Raw genomic sequence first — 21,091 nt, 5'->3', positions numbered from 1 at the left:
TATAATATAAAGTGTTTAAAAAAAAATTATAATTTAATACACACATTAATTTAAATAATACACATTCTAAAAAATCAGTAATAAAATATTAACTATAAGACGACAGTAATAAATGAAGAATACTCCATGTCACATTTATCTTTTTTCCATATAACTTTATAACTCTGATTTTACAATATGTCAGAAAACTCTCGTTTTACAGATTATTAAGCAATATTTAAATGAAATTAGAAAATTTCTCAGAATTATGTTCTGGAATGTTCTTCGTCGGTGGTTTTTAAACATTATTGGCACTTTTGCTATTTATTTATTCATTTAGCTAAATCGTAATCTTAAATTATCATTCATTTCCTATCAAATTGATATTATCACGGGAACGCAATTTCAAAAACAGTTAAATATAAATCAATGATATAGAAATAAGAATATTGCCATGATGAGATAAAAGGTAGTGATTGACACTAATTCTTCTAGTTTTCAAATCGTTGATTTGACACCAATTTTCAGTTATGTTAGATGATAAAGTATCGAAATCACAAGAGCACTTAGCTCTAAATGCATAGAAATAAAATGAGCGTAAAAAATTCAGCATAAATACTGTTTGGCATAATACTGATTAGATTTACGTTACAAGGTTGTAAATTGTGATGAGAGTTTGTTGTTTTACAGAATGATAAACGGATACTAATTGTTTACTTAGAGCTTATCATTCCATCACTGCCTTTTAAGTCATTTTATGACAAAATAAAAATGTCACAAAGCAATATATTCTCATTGGGGTGTATTCTCTCATTTTATTCTTTCGTATACCCCTCGACGCTGATTAAAATGTCGACGATAGTAATATATTGAGTAGAAAAAGTTTTGTCAAATAATCTTTCCAAGCATATGATGAATGTAACGCATCGCTTCATCGACAACATTTAACGCTTTGTTTTTAATACCAAACAACACTAGAGTAAAAATGTTCATAAATCACGGACATATTTTTATAAAAAAATAATTTAAATGAGTATAAAAACACGAATCGTTCGACACGCTCTCCCCATCCAATTTTCAATCTCTCTTTTTCCCTTTAAACGCGTACAAGTTCTCTTTACACTTAGGCTCATTATTTAGGTGTTACGATTTATTTTCAGAAGTCAAGGTATTATACGCCTACGATTAGAATATTTTATTAATGAACAGACGTAAATACCTTTTGCAAAAATACAATTTCTCTCGTACGCTAAGAAAAGTATATTACACGTTACCTATCTACTTAGGTTACATTTTTGTTAATCGTTCCTCAAAGTTGATCGTCGTCGCGTTTTATCGCCTCCGTGATTGAGACTGATTTCAGCCGTACATTCGATGATTGAGTGTGATCTGTGGCAAGAAGGGCAGAAAATATATCGGCCACGATCCGCGCAAATTGTTTCGGCAAAACTTTATATTTTGTGCTTTATATTACGCAGATATTTTGTCGAATAAAACGACGCTCGTTAAATTGTTCTCGATCATCAATCCCTATACGAATGCTTCGAAATCAATATACTGACGCATCGGAATCTAAAAAATCCCTTCTCTTTTGTGCTTATGATTTTATTTATAATAAATAATATACGTTTACAAAACAGAGAGTATTGTTGATGCAAAAAGTTTAATTTTTTTCATTCTTTCTTTCATTAGTTATAATTAAATTATTCTTTAAATCGATATGTTTTATTTACTACTAAAAATACTAATAAATAATGGGTATTTATTGAATTAATGTTTCTAAAAAACAATTTCATTTAAACTGATTTGAACTAACTATAAAAGAGAAACAAGTTTAAAAAAATACCCAGGAAAATTTATATATATTTATAAAATCACAATATAAGATCCTTCCTGATGCTTCAGTATAGCATTAAACACATTTGGTGACAGTGCGTTTCCTCGCTTTCACCCGCACTTCAACTCTACTTTTCCTCAAACAAACTTCCTTCTTTCCTTACCTTCACTAACACTCTCCTTCTCTCTCTTTCTCTCTCTCTCTTTTTTTTCCATCAAATGACGACAAAAACTTCGCGACTCGTCGGCCGTTCGATAAATGAGTAAAAAATGAATCCCGTAATTTTGTTCGCTTTCTCCGAGAATTGACGAGACGAGAAGGTGAGGATGACGAGACGATGACAATGATGCGAAGGAGATGATCGACGGTAGCGGATGAAGGCGGCAACACCAGCAACAGGAATAAATTTTTACAGACGCGTCTTCCTCGATACGAGGCGACGATACGGGGCTTCATTACTGCTTCTCGATGTTTGTTTCACGCCGTCGTGACAGCCTCGTCGTTAGGATGAAACCGACGGTCATTGATCGTCGATAATAGTGGCGGTCGAATTCACGAGGGTCTCAGACGACGCAGCTTCGGTCACTCAAGGTTCCTGATGAGCACAGCCAACTCACGGAATGAGGCGCCGAGTTTGCCGGACGTCGATTGCTTCTTCAACAGAATCGCCCGTATCGCCGAGAGCTTCTCGTAACAAGAGAGGCACTTGTGGTACCTGAAAGAATAGAGAGGGAAACGATTCTTGATAAGACAAGGCTCCGAATGAAAAATGTCCAGACGTAAGTGACATATCCAATAGGAACTTACCGTTCCTCTCGCGACACGTCGACGCCGATCGTGTGAAGGGGCGCTTCCACGTTGGATTTTATCACTGGTGCGAAATTACGAAGAATAAGTCTCAATGCCGAGCAAGCTACCGTTATGTACCTGAAACAGATTGAAATTTGGCAGAAATAATTAAATAGTAATAATAGATGAAAAAAAAAAAAAAAAAAAAAAAATATCGGTTCTTTTTCTCATTTTCATTAATCTAAAATTAGGCTGGCCTGATTATTTTATTCCAAAAAGATATATAAATTTACGATCGCATTTTAATTAAAGGAAAAATAATAAACAAGTAAGCAATTTTTGATTGCGTAATTATTTATTTTACAAGACTGCTCATTTATCCAGAAGTAGAACGGTCGAAAGGGTAGGATGGGAACAGTCGTGGAATGACGATAGAAGTTACAAGTCCCGCAACACCCACCGGTCCGGTCACGCCTGGTCCGTTTGATAAAACGAGCGTTATTATTAGGCGCGCTAACAACGACGCCAATAAATAATGAAAGGCACGAAAGGCATGCCCGTGCGATTCAGCACGCTTTCGCTTTCGGACGGATGGGCGAGAAAGGGTTCGTGCTCCCGTTCGAATCGGCGAGACGAATCGCGAACGCGCTCATAAATGCAACATCCATCGATCGCGGCACCCCGTGTAAAACGCACCGGCCGAATTTTACGCGGCTTGTAACAAAAATGGGAAACCGATACGATCGACGCGTATACACGCGTGTGACTTTGGGAAAGTAAAAACGACTGTTCTCTCTCTGGGGAAATTGAATGACTTAAATTATATTTTATTGAAAAATAAAATAATAAAAGAGGACAATTTTCATTGAATTTTTATTTAATAATTCTTCTTGTTGGGATTAAAATAGAGATATTTATTATCTCTCTATTAGCTTACCACATTATTATATGATATCTGTGATTATTATGTAATCTAGATATCAATATATTAATTATCAAATTATTAACTACAACAAATTAATTTTTTTATTTATCTCTCCATCGGATATAATTGTGAACCTTTTATTTTAAAAAATGTACTTCTTTTCTCCCCAACGAAATCTATAGAGATAAATATGTAAAAGGCGAATAGAGAGGGGAAACGAGAAGCGATCGCGAAATTGGAAAACGATCGGGCGGGGCGCGAACCCTCCCTCGTGACACGCGTCTGGACATTCTGGTCGACGATCTCTTTTTTTTTTCTCACGAGGCACCAGGTCCAGGACGAAAGGCCGTGACGAACGAGGCGTGAAAGCGACGAGCGAGCTATATGCAAACTGCCACTATATAATACCGCTGTCCGAGATGTGTATATTTGCCGGTCGTCGAGTTGTTCCCGATTGACGATTGCGAAATCAAAGTACAATGGGAACAGCACTCCTTGGTGAAAACGCAAATCTAGTACGCAAACATGCTAAGTGTTGCCGAAATTTATCTCGTAGGTCAATTAGAGGGATGCAATTTTCTATCAATTATTTTTAAACAATAATCAAAAAACTAGGTAAAAATAATTCTTTTCATGTTTAAATATTAAATAGCAGAGTAATTAATTCTCTCTTTAAGATGTGGAGATTAATGAAAGTTATTAATTCATTAACAAAATTATTTTTATTTTGTTTTAGACAAATCGTGGAGTTAAGAACAGCTAATGGAAAATTATATACATTATCGAGCAAAATGGCAGGCACAAACGGCTCGACGGTATCGTTATTACGAGTCGCTACAAACGACAGCTGCCTAGCGGTAAGTAATTAGTTTAAATTCACTTTTCACATTATTAAGTATGTATATATACGCGTGGGGTGCTAATATGTGAGTGCTATTAACCGGTTCACTGAAATTATACCAGGCAATCAGCCTCGTTGTAGTATGAGTAATCCAATTAAAATGTATATCATATTTTCTGTAATCTTTTACAAAAATTTTATTCCGTGAAAAAGTGTTTTTTCTAAAATTATTTAATAATTTGTAAAGAGAGAGATTAATTAAAATTACAACGAGAATTATAAAAAAACCATATTATTTAAAGATATAATTTTTAAATTTATAAATTAGATATAATTGTATTGTTGAAAAAGATAAATTAATTAAGAGAGTAAAGAATGGATAATATAACACATATAGCTAAAGGAAAGAAAATAACTTTTTAAGTTCCAGCTGGATCAGTCTGTAAATGTATGCATGTATTACGTACGGACTTTGCTACAACACGTGCGGGGTAATAAATACTCGACGGGAAAGAGCAAAAAAAAAAAAAAGGCCCGGGAAGAAAGAAAGAGAAGAAACGGGAAGCTCGTTAAGTTGTTAGTTGCCCGTGGTACTTGATTGAAGCCTAATTTTGGGGAGAACAACCTTCATAAATTCGTCCGAAGTATAACCGACTTTCCGCACGATTAATTAATCGTTAAATTAATATCAAAGTGATTTCTGATCTGATTGAACAGGGAGATTGAAAAATATAGAAAACTGATTAATAGAATAAGACAGCGATATTAAAATTCTTAACGGCGTAAAAATTACAATAAATTCGATAAATATTATACTGCACTTTAATTATACGTATAACAAAAGAAAATTCAATTAAAATATTTCACAATATATAAATGAATTATATATAGTTTTTAATATTATACATGTGATTAAAATAAAGCTTTTATTAAATTTTAATAATCATATAATGATTTAATCAAATAATCATTTTTTTTAATAACTTGATATTTTTATATAAAATATTTTGATAAAAATAAAAGAAAATTAATTTATAATTAGTTTTAAAATTCACATAAAAAAAAAAGCCTACGGATTGTTATTGAAACTATTTTGATAATTACAGCGAACACATAGCGTGATGATTCTTGCGAGACAACACGTGGACGAAGAATAAAGGCCGAGGGTGAATAATGATAGTCTACAATAAAATACGGAAGGAAACAGTCGTTCCTCACGTCACGACAGAGCAACAGCTTGGAACTGAGGGCAGTCAGTTAATCGCCCACTTTCATACGTCAAACGGATATAAAAGACAAGCTCCCTCCTCCTCTCACGGATTTATAGCTGAACACCCAGGAAGTTGTACACAATTAGGATAATTTAAAACTCTAATTTGAATGAAAAATATCTATTTTCAAGTATTTGCTCCAATATAAATCATCTCAAGAAGGAATTTAGTTGCTTTTATATCGAGTAATTTTCTAAATTTGCAAATTTATAATAATAATTTAGAACTTTTTGGAAAATCTTTTTAAAATTTTAGAGTTCTTTACATTTTTGTAATTTAAAATTGTTTTCAACTTTTATTTTACAAGTTTATTCTCTTAATTTTTTTTTCCAAATTATTATCGGAGCTGCAACGTACGTCTGTACTTTTGACAGATTTACATTCGCGTGACGGCCGTTTGGCGTTGAGGATGACACTCGGCTGTCTATGTCTGTCCACTGTCATCGCACCACAACCGGCATATGCGAGCGGGCGACACTTCAGATTTCAATTCGCCTCGCAAACAATACAGGAAGGATCCGCGCGCTTCGTCGAATTTGCATCTGCCGCTATCTCCCATTGTCTCGGCTAATTTCGCGCACCGCCCTAACGTTCGCCTCAGATTTCCCTGCTTCGGCAAATTAGCCATTCCCATACTGTGTGGTACTCTGTTCGAACGCGGGGATGAAGAGAAGAGCGCACTAACCCCTTTCGAAAAGGGGGGTCTCGATTTTCCAATACAATACCGCGCGTGTGCGTTTCACCGTTGAAGATGAAGTAATCTTAGACGATAATAGAGATGAGCAAAGCGAAAAACGATGAATATTCACTGTGTCATCCTTAAATATACATGCGTAATACAGCAAATCGAATGCGAATTATCTGACGAATATATAATTATCTGACGCAAGCATAATAGTAAAACAAATCGACTTGGAAATACGGCGAGCTTGAAAGTCGTATTCCGAGGAGAACAAATACTTTGTGCGATATACAATATTTCTTAAAAATTATAAATAAAAAAAAAAAAAATATATATATATATATACAAAAATGTAAATGAAAAAGAAACGCAAGGCAAAATATGATTTCGTACTCACATTTCGTATTTACTTTGAAGGAGATCGCTGATGGGACCCAATAAACAATTGCATAGATCCAAGTTCCACATCGTTCTGTGAGCAAAAAGAAAATATATACACCTGGCAATGAAAAAAATTTTCCCATTAAATTGAAATCATTGAATGGATAAAGCTTACGTACGGTTTTAATGTGAGAATACCCAAGAGATCCACGATGATTGCTAAATCATTCATCGCGACCGCAGATTCCATCGCGGCCTGAAATTAACACATAACATTATAATTTTCATACAATTGTATCTCTCAATTCATGCATGAATTAGATAAATGACTACCTTGAGGTCTTTGTTATGCCAAAGGGAATATATGATTTGTAACGAGCGATGCCGACTTTTAAGTACTGCCATCATCGAGTCATGACTGCGCATCATGCTGTTTAACACTTCAGCCTCCGACATTTCCGTCAGCACACCCATTTGAGAATAACCTAACGATGTGGAACCGGTGTAACTGTGCTGTAAAACAAATATTTTTTTCGCATAAGAACTTAAAAACATCTCTCAACATTACTTTAAAAATAAAATAAATAAATATTTGTAGATATATAATTAATTTGAAGTTAATTAATAAAAAAAAACTGTGCCTTATGTTAAATATCACAGTAAAAAAACAAAAGTAAAATTTGGCAAATTGAATGATTTCTCTCTTCTATTATATTTCTATATTAAATTTCTTATTAAAATTAAATTAAAATTCTTTCAAGTTTTACGAATCTCCTTTAATATGTTTAATAATCTTAATATGTTGTATTAATATTTACAGAAGGATTCAAATATTTTTTTTTTTAAGAGAAAATTTACCGGTAGAAAATTTTCCACGTCCAAGCCGTAAGGCTTGTCAGCACTCATCGGCACTAGTTCCTCCTTATCCATTTCTTCGACGTTGTTTCTTATTTGTGAGACGCGCACGTCGACCTTGGGATTCGGCGGAATCTGCGCCTTATTAGGTGGCTTCCTCGTGGACAACGACGTGGTCGTGGAGACGGTACGCGCCGACAGCATGGTTGAGGTAGTAAAATTTCGATTGAGCGACGTCGACCTCGATTGCGCGGTGTTGGGCCTGTTCAACGCGGGATCGGATGGACTGTGCCTTATATTATTAATTCTGTAAAAAAAAAAAAATTATTTAGAAGGTAAGCGGTACAAAATGTTATAAATGCTTTTGTCTATTACAATTAATTTTTACATTCATAAAGATATATATTCTGTAACACTAAAAAAATTTCTTCTAAAAATTTTAGACTCTAAAGAAACATTATTATTACGTGGCCAAAATATATAAAAGGATCGTCATTCATTTTTATGCGAAAATACATTCTATTATTTAATAATAAATATTCTATTTTTTTAAATATTGTAATTTTCTATGTTAATATCGAAGAGACACTTACTGTACAGGATAATCGCTTTCATATCCCTGCTGCTCTCCGTCCCTGCTGCTCTGCCTCTTCAGGTAATACTTCGGAGAATCCGGACTAGGTACTCTATTCTTCAGCTTGCCGTCGTCCATCACGGGAATCACCGCGGCCATCGGCGCGACACGCGGCGTCAGGGTCGAGTTCGATCTTTGCGGTCCTAAGGGTGGCGCCGGCACCGCTTGATCGGTGGTGTTTACCCTTTTGCCCGGAAGCGGTGTGATGTTCTGCCTCAACGGTGGTATGGACGCGAAATTCTTGGAGGCTCGTTGATTTAAACTATTGTTTGCCTGTAAGTTCGCCCTGATCTGGCTCGTGGATGTGATCGGGTTCCTCTGAATTGGCGGCGACGACTTGATTGGCTGAACGCGTACCGGTACCGGCACCGGCTTCATCAGAGACAACGTGGGCGCTGGAGGAGGTGGCGAGGAAGGTAATGATACCGGCGGCACTTCCTCGCATTCTATTATGCTCAGGTTCGACATTGAGGTAGAGAGATTTTGTAATATCTGTGGCTGCGTCGGATCTAAAATAAATCAACAATATCGATGCTAACTTACTCTCTTTAAATTCTCTTTTTTAAGAAATTTGGAGATTTTATAGAGGTAAAGTAATATCACACACTAAATATAAGCAAGTTTAAAGCTTAAACCTTAGCAAACTGAACAGTCTTCCTGTTTTCAATTGAAAATTTTTTCACATTTTTAAAAAACAGCAGTCGAATTTTTCTTCAATCTTTAAATAAATTGAATCTTTCTGACGTTATATTAATATTTAAATATTTATAAAAGTATTCAAATATTGTCATAGTAAAATTTATACTTATTCTGTCAGGAATTATATAGCAGTTTAGTAATCCATGCGAAGGTTATTGCACAAAACTCACCTATATCATGAGGCTCCTGGGAAGCCTCGGAGAATTCAGGAGGTGGTGTGCGAGACACTGAAACATATCATGCGCGGCATGCTCATTCACAAACTATGCAACACTGCATTCACGTTTAGACGATACGTCTGTGTGTGTATGTGAGACACTCTGTGTATTTAGTGTGTTTATTAGTCGTATATCCGCTAGTTGATCACGAAGTATTAGATTAGACGTTAGACTAGGAGAGGGATATTTTTGTCGCAGACTCAATGAACAATGAGACATTACAAGACGGATATAACGAACCACTTACACGCCCTACTCGGCTGGAAAATGTCTCTGTATTCGGTCACGCTAGGTATGTCTGCGTAGGTCGCCTCATCCTCCGGATCTGTACCGGATTTATCCGCTTCTTCTATCGTTCGTACGTCCAGTCTGTAAGCGAAATGTAAAAATGTATATTGTAACGAACTAAATTTGCCGAATGTAACGTTAAAATCGAATCTTTGCAAAACGTACGTGTGCTTCTTCAATCCGATCGGTCGTTCCCTGGAGAAGCTCTTCCTCAGGGAATTTCCATGACTGAACGGCGAACTGACGGCAGATATTCCTCCTAGTGGCGCAACTTTCTTCAAGTCGCACACGTATAATGTGACGTTTGCCGTATGGAAACTCGCGCCGATCTGAAACAATGTTATATCTCAATAAAAACGACACTGCACGTACAAGGATAGTTTGTTTGATGTATCTCGTCGTACCAATTGATTTTGAGCAATGGCTATGTCTTGGACCTTTCCCCAACCGGTAGGTATCGTGTCCAACGTTCTGCTTGGTTCCCAGCCATAAACTTTTAAAACGTCATGACTACCAACGAACAGGCATTCACCACCTTGACTAAAGTACAGGCACCTATAACATCGTGATAAAAAAATTAGCATGAACGTCAAGTCGTTATGTTGTAAGATTATTATTATTATTATTATTATTATTATTACTATTGCAGCTTACCGTATGGCCGAAGAACTCTGTTCTGTGGAAGATACGAGTTGAAATGACTCCAAATCCCAGAAGTGTACCGTTCTGTCGGCGCTACCGCTAGCTAATAGGAATTCGTGCGGATGAAATTCAACGGTTGTGGCCGGCCCTCTGTGTTCTGAAAATTCCCTTAGTTGTCTACCAGCCTTTAGGTCCCACAGCTAATCGGAAAATAATGTCAGCGTCATCATTTTCACACATAATTTTACATTACGTATATACGTGTATGTACAAAAAGATAGAATTTAATTTACCTTAACCATTCCTTCTTCTCCAGCACTGGCAATCCACTGTCCATCAGGACTAAACTTTAAGCTATTCACGGTCCTATTGTGTCCCTTGTATGTAAAGATACAGCCTTTTCTACGAATGTCCCATAATTTAATCGCCGTGTCCAAACTCCCGGAAGCGAGCAGTTCCCCGTAAGGATGGAAGTCCATGCAACGTATTCCGGATTTGTGTCCTGTTAGTGTGCGTGCTAATTTGGCATGCTCCAGGTCCCAAATCTTCAACGCACCTGTCTGTGAACCAGCGCATACCAGATCTTCTGTCTGGCCAAAGCGTACACATTCAATGGGAGTGGTATGGCCACTCAGGCTCTAAGAAAATAAAAAAAAAAGAAACAAAAATTAAATTATTAACATTATTGTACAATGTTTCATGTATTTGGATTAAAACATATCGGCAAGTTTTTCAATGGATTTGGTAATGATAACAAATTGATTATGCGATAATTACCATAATACAGTTCTGCTTTCCAACGGCCCATAAGTTTACCTTCTTATCATCACCGCCAGTTACCAAGACACGACCAGATTTGTGGCCTAACGCCAAGCAATTGACATTTGGCGTGTGGGCGACAAATTCCTCTGTGCAAGAAAAAGAAAAACATACAGCTCTTCTTGATAATATACATATATGTATGCTAATATTTATATTAACATAATAGAAGCGTGATAAAAATTAGAGATATAGTTCTATTTTCATGAATAAGTATAAATTTATATATAATATATAAAAATATGCTTATATAATATCCTTCTTATAATATCAGTTAAAGAAAACTAGTTTATTTATTTTATTTAATATATAAATTATTTCTTTTTTATCAAATTGGTTTATGAAAGTTCTCTGTTTATGCTAATTTAGTATCAACACTTCTGTTTTATTCATCCGACAAATAATTTCTCACTCTTATTATATAATAAATCATTGACAAGCAAATTATGATAACTAGAAAATATCACTTAAAACAAATCATATAAACAAGCACTGTTTATTTACGAATCCACGATGAAAATATTAAAAATAACAATTCTCTAATTTATTTTCACTAATAGTAGTTAGTCATTTTTAGTTATTTTAATATCCTCTAAATTATAAAAAAAAAAAAAAAAAAAAGCAAGGTCAAATTTTCTCGACTAATTAAAAAAAAAAAAAAAAAATTAAATAAATAAATAAAAATTATCCATCATTGGTGAAAATAAATTTTTGTTCACAGGGAATTAAACAACGCTATAATTTAGCGTTTCGACTCCTGCCTCTGTGCGAAGAAACGACCTTCTCATTCTCGCTGTGGGTCAAATCCTTGACGAGTCGGTTATAACCATAATTGGAAGAAACCGCGAGGAACAGTGGTTAGCTGAGATTGTATAAACAGAGACAGAGTTGATCCACGGAGAGACTGAGAAGAGCGGGTTTCCCACAAGGCGTAGGTGGACGTTGGAGGACGCGTCAGGGACGTTGGTTTCCCTGTGGACGACGATCTTACGGAGCTTCCAGGATCTCCTCGTGGACGAGGCCATCTTCGTGCCACGCGCGCCGACTTATTTGACAGCTACGACAGCTCGGGATTTCGGTTGACGCACCTCGTACGAACTCCTTTCGCGCGAACGTAACATGTTTATCAGCAGCAGTAGCAGCCGTCTCTTCTCTTCTCTTCTCTTCTGCTTGGCAATCTTCACCTCTTCCTTTCGCGACCGGACACCGCGACGCGTGGCGTCGCGTCGCGTCCGCTCCCCTCCTCCTCCTCCTCCTTCTCCTCCCGCCCCCGTCGGGAGAACGTGGATGAGAGAAAAAAACGTGACGTGTGTTCACAACCGCGGAAAATGATCGTCTCTCTCTCTCACTCAAGAAACTGCCACCTCCTCCTCTTCCTTATCATCGTATCTCATCTCTTGAATCTCTCTCTCTCTCTCTCTCTTTCTTTCTTTCTCCCTCCCTCTTTGTCTTGTCTACTTTTTGTCTCCTTCTCTCTCTCTCTCTTTCTCTTTGTCTGCATGTGGGTAGCAAAATTACGTCTCAAAAGATGACCGAGATTTCGCTAGGTGACGCTAATTGAAGCTTACCGCTTTCCGATAATAATAATAATCCGTAAATAATAATTATGAGGTCTGTTTACAGTGTGTGAAAAAAAAATTACATATTTTAGTCTGGATACATTTGAAAAAAATTTTAATAGAATAAAAGAAAGAGCTTTGTAAGTCGTAGGTTATATTTTGATTATTATCATTATGTTTACATTTATTAAAATGACGTCAATACTTCGTATGCCTGTTGGTTTCGTCACAAATCGAAAATTACCATTTTCTAAGAGGACTTGCGTGACGTATGTCCAGGGTCAATCTCCCCAGCCTCGTGTGCGGGAGTACTTTTACTACATTGATCATCAAGGCATGGTATTTTTTATTTTACTATTTTTCTGAATTAAAACCTTTGTCACTAATAGCTAGAATAAGTATTTTACAAATAATATTGAAATACTTTTTTCTTCTTTTTTTTTTTACAGCTGTTTTTGGATGACGTTCGCATAAGGAATTTTACATCGTGCTTTAAAGGTATGCAATAGTGTTTATATATTAGTTGGATATGCATTATTATTCATGTGTCCTTAAACTATGTTGCAGATAAGAAATTTTTGGCATTTTTCTTTAAACATCTCAAGATTAATAATACTGGTCGTTACACGAATGATTTTCCATTTTTGTCTATCTGTGGGGTGGAAAGAAATTATGTGAGATGTGACGACCTACCATTGGTCTTTACAAAAGTAATTCAGAAGCATAATGTGGAAACTAATGCAGAGGAGGATTGGTTCAGTTATGCACATGCGGATGACTTGCTAAAGGTAATTTTATAAATCTAATACAATTATAATTTCACCCATGCTTTGCTCAAATTTATTATAATTATTATATTATATTTAGGTGCCATTTGAGCCACAAAAATTGTTCATGAACGTTAATACAGGGAGAGTGTATCATCCTGCACCAGAAAAATCGGGTGGGATTGGCCTGGTGAGGTCGAATGTAGCTATTGAATTCAGTGCTTTTTTTGATTTCGAAAATGGCCAGGAAAACGCGCCGACGCATTTCACGTGGAAAGATAAACGATATGAGCTCGATACAGTATGGTATAGAGACAAACTAACACGAGGAGTTAGTTAAAAAGAATAAATTTTATTTACAATTCATAAAGAAAGATACATATTTTATATAAATCATTTTTGTAAATACATACAAAAATATATATAATATAGTTGCCTATGTGTGTGCCTCGTTATATTATCGACGAAATATCAAAGATTCTAGCAGTGGCATCATCGGAAACTGTCAATACCTTTTTCTCATCACTGAAAAATATATATTATCATTAAATATCACGAGAAAAATATATGTACCGTTAAATATCACAGGAAAGATTGAATATTTTGCAAACAAAAATTTCTGCTCGTTATAAAATTTTCGAGGCAAAAATCAGAATATCGCGAAATGAATAAAAACAATTGATTATTGTTCGTGTTATGATCGATTGACATTTCTTAATAAATTTTATAATTATCAAGTTCAAGATGAGGCTTATTTATACATCTGATAGAAATATAATCAAGATTGATCAGTCAATATATATTTTTTTAGAATTTTTGATAATATTCTTCTTTTCTGTACTTTTAAAAATTTCCATTTCTTTTACAGTTAATTAGAATACTGATTATTAATGACTTACTTAGATATACACAAATCAAGTACAGTTGCTTTATGGCCTGAGAATGATTTGAGACAACGACCCGTTCTTGCATCAAAACATTTTAATACACCATCTAGTCCTGCTGTAAACAATATTGTTGCACTGATCCAAGCAAGTTTTGTAATGCCTTTCTCTTGTGTAATTTCATGCCTAAAAATCTGAAGAAAATCTCGACTCAGAACAACATTTGCTGAAAGGTCATATAATATTTATACGTAAATATAAAAAGAATATATAATATATACTTGTTTAGAATAATCCCATATGTAAAGTTTTCCAGAAGAATCTGGTTCGATTGTTCCAATTGCAATAACTGGAAACGTAGGATCTTTACAAAAGGCTGCAGCCTCTGTGCTATTATTTGCACTAGTTTCACTAGTACCTGCTTCGTTTTTAGAAGAATTCAAATCTTGAATTATACAAGTTATCTACAAATGTTTTAGCATTAGGTTATTAAACTATGGATTGATTATCTATATAGAAAGTTCAAATCATAATTAACTAATTTTTATACACAAAGGAATTTTTACTCAACTATGTTAGAAATAATTCTTTACCTTGCCATTATGTACTGTACTTAATATAGTCTTGCTGTTTAGTGATGCTGAGAGCAACAAATTATTATTTGGGTGACAGTCAAGGGCAGTGATAGCACTTGAGTGTCCGTATAATTGTGTCGGATGACAGGCAGTAGTAGAGAGTACAGTATTTGTTTTTAAATCTAATACACGAATTGTGCCACTGCGGTATCCTACTGCAGCATGTTTTCCTACAAGATTTAAACTTTAAACATATAATATTTTGCTTACTAAATAAATCTATTGTAAAAGTTATATTTATACCATCGGGAAGAAATATACTAATTTCTGCTATATCACCAGTTCCTTGAGAAAAGACTTTGCAAACATCTTCCGGTACTTTAAACATGTGAACTTCTCCCGTGTCCAAGCATACTAGTAAGACGTTAGCGCACAAATGCCACTTCATTGACTATAAAAATGATTAAAAGAGTAATTATTAACAGATTGTAGGTATTCATGGAGAAGTATAAAATCTTATTATAAAGTAGGAATGTTTACCGTAATCTCGCCTACAGTAGTCTCCCAAACACAAGCTTTGTTGCTTATCTGCCATAATTTTATTGTGCCACCCATGTCTCCAGTAGCCAGGTACGTATCGTTATAATTAAATCCGGTGAATATAACACTGTCTTTATGACCAGTGCATTCGAGAATAATTTCACCTGTCATGGTGTTCCACAGGTACGCCTTATCCTCTTCGCTTCCCGTTGCCGCCAGCTCACCATTCTTACTCAACGAGCAGCAGAATACCGAATGGGCTGAAGTCAATTTTTATAACATTAACATAATAAGAGTGTTTATTTCTCATCAATAATTTATCCCATTTGAAGATTAAAGTGATTTCTTACTGGATGAATGACCACGAAAAACGTATACGGCATCATTTTTTCGCGAAGAATCCTCCATCTGATTATCGCTGTCGTTTTCATTCACTGACATTGCATCGTTATCATCGTAATCACTATATCTCGTCGCCTCCAGGTCATCAATAATCTCATCTACTTCCTCTAAGATCATTTCTTCATCCGAGAAAGAATTCTTTACCTCGGGTGAAAGCGGCGGAGTATTTTTATCCATCTATTAGAAAATTATAATTAATTATTAGATACATTAATTAATTAATTCATTAATTAATATTGATATTAACCATAATAAAATAGTTTAAATTATTTTCTGTTTGAAATAACTATTCTAATGCACGTGTTTTCCTTTCACAAGAGGTTATAGTTGGCAGAAGTCTGCTTTTGACAGCATTGACAATACATATATAAAATATTAGAGTGAAGAGACCGACAGCCGATAACTCGGCCACGTACTATAACGCCCTCTCAGAAATATAATTACAAACAGAATAAAACTTAGAGAATTTAAATTGCTTGAGAATAGGGGATTGTTGAGAATATATGATTGTCAAAAAATTCCATTAAATTTATTAGATGAATATACATATAACAGAAAGAAAACATAAAATATATATAAACTGTAATTCATATTTTATTTGACAGATGAAACGAACTGAGACCAATGATTCAAATTTAAGAAATAGAAATTCAGGCTTATTCAAGTGTGATTTGACAATTATAAAAAAGAAAATAATATAACATTGCTAATTGTAATTACAAGCTGTAATGTTTACATATGGCACAGTCACACTAGATAATACGCAATACTGCTGTAATAATCTGCGATAATGCATTACACGCAAATGACTATTTGAATATAAATGAAATTATCAATTATTACAACAAGCAATGAAATATATATTTACAAATCCTTGTATTTTGAAGGACTTTGCAGAACTCGAACGAAAATAATGCACTAAGTGGATTTTCTACACAGTAGAAGCTGTCTAATGGAAATTCGCTTATGATGTGAATTGCGAAGGACGTTTTTTTAAATGCCTAAATTTCACTTCATTATTCTGCCTTTAGCGACTTCTTTTCTTTTCTCTTGATAGGATTCTTCTTGCAATCGTTATAAATATTGTTGAGATCAAATGCAGCCTTTACATTGTCCTGAAAGATGGAAATAAGAAATAGATGAAAGAAAACAAAATTTTATCAGGCAGATTAACGTACGTTGAAATTTTAAAATCAGATCCTTAAGTGACACATACCAGTGAGAAGAGAAATTTCACAAGTTTTCCCTTGTGATCAGCGTACGGACGTCGTTCTACTTCTTTGCCATCTTTAAAGAGTATTAATGTTGGCAATTGCTTGCTTGTACTGGCATCGCTAACATGATATTTTGCTGCTGCATCTGGATATCTTCCAACATCAATTTTACCAAATTTGAAATTCTCCAATGCATATCTGTATAATAATTCTTGATGCAGCAATGCACAAATATGCAGAATATTTTTCAATAATTAGAAACAAAATGGATTCTAGCACTTACTCTGCGGAAAGCTCAGAAAATATTGGAGCAAAAGTTACACAGGCTGGATTCCATGCTGTGTAAAACGCTACCAGCCAGGTCACTCTACTGTCGCGCAATTCCTCCTGCAGTCCATTGGCTCCGTGTAAGTAAATTACATTTTCAGGTCCTTGATACGTTGGTTCTGGCAGCACCAATCCACATACTGAATAAATGTGACATAATAGTTTTGACACAGTAATTTATAATTTATCAGACTTTAGTGTTTCATGTATCTTGTGTGCCTTACGTATGAAAATAATTGCAAATAGAATGCCCATCCGCACGTCTGCGTAGAACCATAGAATCAAGTTTGCCACTTTTGTATATACAAAACTAGATGTCAAGTAATTTATCATGGTCACGCTGCCAGTCTTCCTTGTCCTTATCATGATGACGATCATAAGGAAGAAGAGAATTTCCGTCTCCCTCTATAAAAAAAGGTTAATAAAATATAATAATTAGATAATACAGATAGATTGAAGAAATTATAAGAAAAATAAAAATTGTAGTACACTCACCCCATCAAGTTCGCAGTCATCTTGAGCAAATATGTAATTACAGATCATAGGAATGCGCTTTGATAAGATATATGAGATACTGAGGAAAATATTTATCAAGTAATACGGTTTTACAAGTAATCTCAGATCCTTTTTGAACGACATTTTCAAGCAATTAAAATTGAAAAATTACGGCAGCTAATTACGCTTTTGAGACGTGTAACGAATTGGCATAAAATATTATCACACGATTTTATTGTACGAATTTATCTCAGAAGACCACTCGTGCTTTTCCCTCGAAAAGTCCTGAAAACGCGAACATTAACTCGCGCACATAACAATAAGAATCAGTCAGCTGTTTTCTGTCAGCTGTTTTGGGCGATCATGTAGTGGGCGGGAGAGAAGTGTCGATAAACTTTGCTCAAAAGGATTAAATGGTAAGACTGCTATCACAATAGCTATATATGATTAATTGTTGTAGCATTATCTGGCCATGTGCATATATATAAATAACAGTGTTATACAACGCGACACCATAACGCACACCGTGACATAAATTATTTCTATTACACTCGTATTCGTGGACGTTGCGCGTAATTTGCGAGAGTAGAAATATTTGGGATTAAGAAAATGAGATAAATTAGAATGTCAAGCGTAGGTTGACGTAATCCTAAAAAGTGAATGATAATCCGTAATATTTTGTAAGAAAAGTTTAATGCACTGCCGACTAGCACCCATATTGCGAAACCATCGCGATACAATGTCTTTATTGTATAATCTCTCTTATTTTAACGGTGCATTGAACGAGTGCAATATTTTTATTTTGCTATCATACGACATTAGAAAGAGAATAGAAATTGAGGAAAAATTTTGGAAATGCTTGCTTTTTCAATAATTATGACATAGAAAAGTCAATATTATATTTATATTATATTATATTTATTGAAATTTTAATGATTTTCTAATTATAAATATCTTTAAAAAATGTAACGGAATATCTTCTGAGGATATAAAGATAATTTAGATCTCAAGACATAAAAGAGTCATAATTTCTTTGATTGCCAATCAGTAACAATGCGTTATTACTACAGCATAATAATTTTATCTACTTCTTGCAATACATAGTATCAATATATAAAGAGTATATATTCTCTACCATCTTATCAAAGATTTTTTCCCTCTCCACTTTTTTTTTGTACAAAGTTCATGTTATAAACTATACCATTGTACATTTCCAGAGATTGCAAGAAGGATGAAGCTGGCTAATTGTATAGGGTTCTTGTTCCTCTTTGACACTTGTGTGCTCATCAATGCAATCGATGAGACTGATGTTAATAATAATACCTTACCTGTGATAATTATCACCTGGGATTATACAACTGTAGTAGCGAAAGGTATATTAATAATATATTTTGACATTTATTAATTTGTATGCCAAGAGAAATAAATAACACTTTATGTAAACTCTCTGACTATTTAAAAATATTTTTAATTATCATTTATAAGCATGGGACGTGATATATAATCAAAAGAGAAGTGCACTGGACGCGATAGAAGAAGGATGCACTCTATGTGAGAAAGAACAATGCAGAGGAACCGTAGGATTTGGTGGCAGTCCAGATGAGTCTGGAGAAACTACACTGGATGCTATGATTATGGATGGGTAATAAAAAAAGCAACAACATCTCTTCTTATTCCATTAAACTGTATCACTTAATGATATTCAAAGAGTATTATTTTTTGACAGAGTAACAATGGATGTAGGTGGAATAGGAGGATTGCGAAACGTAAAGAGCGCTATATCGGTGGCTCGCAAGGTGCTGCAATACACAAAACATACCTTATTAAACGGAGAGCTAGCTACGAAGTTTGCTATCAAGATGGGATTCAAGGAAGAATCTCTAACGACTAATAAATCCTCTGAAATTTGGACGCAATGGAAAGCAAATAACTGTCAACCCAATTTTTGGAAGGTATAGAAAGGAGAAATTCAATTTTTTATAATTATTTTCTAAATATTCTCGTTATTTTTAGAATGTTGAGCCGGATCCAACGACCAGCTGCGGTCCCTATAAGCCAAGGAATATACAAGATAACGAAATTAATTATGAAAAATACACGTTCGGAGGAAGCGAGGAAAATCACGATACAATCGGTATGATTGCGATAGACTCGCAGGGACATACGGCAGCTGGTACTTCCACGAACGGCGCCAGCCACAAAATACCAGGTCGCATCGGAGATTCTCCTATTCCGGGAGCTGGAGCATACGCCGATCAAGAAACTGGCGCGGCCGCTGCTACCGGCGATGGCGATGTTATGATGCGGTTTTTACCAAGGTATAATTTATATTAACACATTTTTTACCTTATAATTAAAATAAAATATATATATATATATATATAATATATTTTTTAACTGATTTATGTATGCTATTATTATTATGTGTATATGTATTTATATAGTACAAACAATTCAAGCTAATATATAACTTTTTCGTAGCTTTCTGGCAGTAGAAGAGATGCGTCGTGGAGCAACGCCGGATGCAGCTGCTAAGACGGCAATTAACAGAATCGTTCAGCATTATCCTACCTTTTTTGGCGCGGTAATTGCCTTGAATAATAGGGGAGAATTTGGAGCTGCGTGTAATGGAATGAAAAATAAATTTCCATTTTATGTCGCAAATCCTACCATGGGGCCAAAGTTACTTTTAATTGAATGCAGTAATAATTATTATAATATACACTGCTACAAGAAAGACGCAAATTGTTGATTTGCATACAATTTGTTTAAGTTCCAAAATGATATAAAATAATATAAAGTAAGCATTCCTAAAGATTAATAGAAAAAAATGTGAATGCTACGTTAAACTTACAAATATCTAAGCAAACATATTGTATAAATTCAATGCAATAAGTATTACGAATGATATCATGATACATTGTAACATGAGTAAAAATAGAATTATAAATTTATTTTACACTTTGATTTCCTCAAATAATATTTTATAAAAATAAAATACAGGAAGAACAATATAATATAATTAATAAAAAAATAAGTTTTGCATTATTTTTTTAAGAAAGTAAAGTTTACAATTAGAGATAATATTTATTAATTTCGGAAAAATAATTTGTAATACATTTTATTTTTACAAAAAGCGCAGTATTTTTAGGATAAAAAAATCTGCATTTTATAATATTTATCACTTTGACTATATAAGTATGGACTACTAGTTGCTAGTTTATATTAATAATTAATATATAAAAGTTAATAATAACATGTGAGTTTATATAATTATTATTTACATTATGTAATGTGTACATATATAGCTTTGAATTAAAGAACTTAAAAAAGAATAAAAAGAATTTGTAAAATAATAGCATAATAATATAAATAATATTAAATATAAAAGAATTTAAAAATATGTAGCTGATGATGATTTGTATTTCGCGCGCAAAATACTTTCAAAGATTTATCAGCTGTTGGTGA

General features: G+C 34.3%; 5 protein-coding genes and 1 long non-coding RNA gene across 9 annotated transcripts in view; 3 read left to right on the top strand and 3 right to left on the bottom strand.

Moving 5' to 3' along the window:
- Nucleotides 1-6,843, top strand: part of LOC140673631 (uncharacterized) — a 44,192-nt gene extending 37,349 nt beyond the window's left edge. The window contains exons 3-5 of the long non-coding RNA XR_012048078.1: nt 4,267-4,387; nt 5,478-5,713; nt 6,017-6,843. This is a non-coding gene — a long non-coding RNA (uncharacterized lncRNA). The remainder of the gene's footprint in view (nt 1-4,266; nt 4,388-5,477; nt 5,714-6,016) is intronic.
- On the bottom strand, nt 1,733-12,061 carry Kat80 (katanin p80). Of its 2 annotated transcripts, XM_072906678.1 has the most exons (15): nt 11,852-12,061; nt 10,819-10,949; nt 10,335-10,679; nt 10,054-10,241; nt 9,804-9,954; nt 9,565-9,728; nt 9,359-9,480; nt 9,064-9,120; nt 8,154-8,703; nt 7,564-7,867; nt 7,039-7,218; nt 6,885-6,961; nt 6,722-6,796; nt 2,624-2,743; nt 1,733-2,531 (listed from the first exon to the last, which is right to left on the bottom strand). In XM_072906678.1, the coding sequence occupies exons 1-15, from the start codon at nt 11,883-11,885 to the stop codon at nt 2,399-2,401; spliced, it is 2,631 nt and encodes an 876-aa protein (XP_072762779.1). In that variant the 5' UTR covers nt 11,886-12,061; the 3' UTR covers nt 1,733-2,398. The 2 variants fall into 2 exon arrangements, with proteins under 2 accessions (XP_072762779.1, XP_072762780.1); XM_072906679.1 differs by lacking the exon at nt 9,064-9,120 and having other exon boundaries at nt 1,735-2,531.
- Nucleotides 12,062-12,322: 261 nt separating this feature from the next.
- On the top strand, nt 12,323-13,625 carry LOC140673625 (UPF0598 protein CG30010). 3 transcript variants are annotated; one of them, XM_072906702.1, is made up of 5 exons: nt 12,323-12,559; nt 12,675-12,753; nt 12,869-12,917; nt 12,987-13,207; nt 13,287-13,625. In XM_072906702.1, exons 2-5 carry the CDS (start codon nt 12,691-12,693, stop codon nt 13,524-13,526), a joined length of 573 nt encoding a protein of 190 aa, XP_072762803.1. In that variant the 5' UTR covers nt 12,323-12,559; nt 12,675-12,690; the 3' UTR covers nt 13,527-13,625. The 3 variants fall into 3 exon arrangements, with proteins under 3 accessions (XP_072762803.1, XP_072762802.1, XP_072762801.1); XM_072906701.1 differs by having other exon boundaries at nt 12,323-12,758; nt 12,872-12,917; XM_072906700.1 differs by having other exon boundaries at nt 12,323-12,758.
- On the bottom strand, nt 13,519-15,973 carry LOC140673616 (angio-associated migratory cell protein). Its single transcript, XM_072906684.1, has 8 exons — nt 15,835-15,973; nt 15,536-15,764; nt 15,186-15,445; nt 14,949-15,096; nt 14,664-14,875; nt 14,352-14,534; nt 14,086-14,264; nt 13,519-13,711 (listed from the first exon to the last, which is right to left on the bottom strand). The coding sequence occupies exons 1-8, from the start codon at nt 15,835-15,837 to the stop codon at nt 13,639-13,641; spliced, it is 1,287 nt and encodes a 428-aa protein (XP_072762785.1). The 5' UTR covers nt 15,838-15,973; the 3' UTR covers nt 13,519-13,638.
- Nucleotides 15,974-16,094: 121 nt separating this feature from the next.
- On the bottom strand, nt 16,095-18,338 carry LOC140673619 (thioredoxin-related transmembrane protein 2 homolog). The gene is made up of 5 exons (XM_072906688.1): nt 17,624-18,338; nt 17,353-17,533; nt 17,085-17,268; nt 16,804-16,999; nt 16,095-16,702 (listed from the first exon to the last, which is right to left on the bottom strand). The coding sequence occupies exons 1-5, from the start codon at nt 17,765-17,767 to the stop codon at nt 16,604-16,606; spliced, it is 804 nt and encodes a 267-aa protein (XP_072762789.1). The 5' UTR covers nt 17,768-18,338; the 3' UTR covers nt 16,095-16,603.
- Nucleotides 18,339-18,395: 57 nt separating this feature from the next.
- On the top strand, nt 18,396-20,609 carry LOC140673617 (N(4)-(Beta-N-acetylglucosaminyl)-L-asparaginase-like). Its single transcript, XM_072906685.1, has 6 exons — nt 18,396-18,512; nt 18,841-18,996; nt 19,109-19,265; nt 19,350-19,575; nt 19,637-19,941; nt 20,105-20,609. Exons 2-6 carry the CDS (start codon nt 18,855-18,857, stop codon nt 20,373-20,375), a joined length of 1,101 nt encoding a protein of 366 aa, XP_072762786.1. The 5' UTR covers nt 18,396-18,512; nt 18,841-18,854; the 3' UTR covers nt 20,376-20,609.
- The last annotated feature ends 482 nt before the right edge of the window (nt 20,610-21,091 follow it).

The sequence above is a fragment of the Anoplolepis gracilipes genome, chromosome 14, assembly GCF_047496725.1.
Source record: "Anoplolepis gracilipes chromosome 14, ASM4749672v1, whole genome shotgun sequence".
NCBI classification, from domain to species: domain Eukaryota; kingdom Metazoa; phylum Arthropoda; class Insecta; order Hymenoptera; family Formicidae; genus Anoplolepis; species Anoplolepis gracilipes.
Note: the sequence above shows the minus strand (reverse complement) of the source record. Positions and strands in the feature narration are given on the sequence as shown.

Bases quoted from the DNA above. Each gene is read 5' to 3' on its own strand.
- LOC140673619 (XM_072906688.1), bottom strand. From the start codon at position 17,767: ATGTCGTTCAAAAAGGATCTGAGATTACTTGTAAAACCGTATTACTTG. The intron at 17,000-17,084 runs GTAAGTGCTAGA...ATTATTATACAG, and splicing joins TTTTCTGAGCTTTCCGCAGA to ATATGCATTGGAGAATTTCA. The intron at 16,703-16,803 runs GTATGTGTCACT...TCCATCTTTCAG, and splicing joins TGAAATTTCTCTTCTCACTG to GACAATGTAAAGGCTGCATT.
- Kat80 (XM_072906678.1), bottom strand. From the start codon at position 11,885: ATGGCCTCGTCCACGAGGAGATCCTGGAAGCTCC. The intron at 10,950-11,851 runs GTAAGATCGTCG...TTTCTTGCACAG, and splicing joins GAGGAGATCCTGGAAGCTCC to AGGAATTTGTCGCCCACACG. The intron at 10,242-10,334 runs GTAAATTAAATT...TTTTCCGATTAG, and splicing joins GAGAAGAAGGAATGGTTAAG to CTGTGGGACCTAAAGGCTGG.
- LOC140673616 (XM_072906684.1), bottom strand. The intron at 15,446-15,535 runs GTAAGAAATCAC...AATTGACTTCAG, and splicing joins TTTTCGTGGTCATTCATCCA to CCCATTCGGTATTCTGCTGC. The intron at 14,265-14,351 runs GTATATATTATA...GATTTTCTTCAG, and splicing joins TATGGGATTATTCTAAACAA to ATTTTTAGGCATGAAATTAC.
- LOC140673617 (XM_072906685.1), top strand. From the start codon at position 18,855: ATGAAGCTGGCTAATTGTATAGGGTTCTTGTTCCTCTTTGACACTTGT. The intron at 18,997-19,108 runs GTATATTAATAA...ATCATTTATAAG, and splicing joins TACAACTGTAGTAGCGAAAG to CATGGGACGTGATATATAAT. The intron at 19,942-20,104 runs GTATAATTTATA...ACTTTTTCGTAG, and splicing joins ATGATGCGGTTTTTACCAAG to CTTTCTGGCAGTAGAAGAGA.
- LOC140673625 (XM_072906700.1), top strand. From the start codon at position 12,594: ATGTTTACATTTATTAAAATGACGTCAATACTTCGTATGCCTGTTGGT. The intron at 12,759-12,868 runs GTATTTTTTATT...TTTTTTTTACAG, and splicing joins ACATTGATCATCAAGGCATG to CTGTTTTTGGATGACGTTCG. The intron at 12,918-12,986 runs GTATGCAATAGT...ACTATGTTGCAG, and splicing joins TTTTACATCGTGCTTTAAAG to ATAAGAAATTTTTGGCATTT.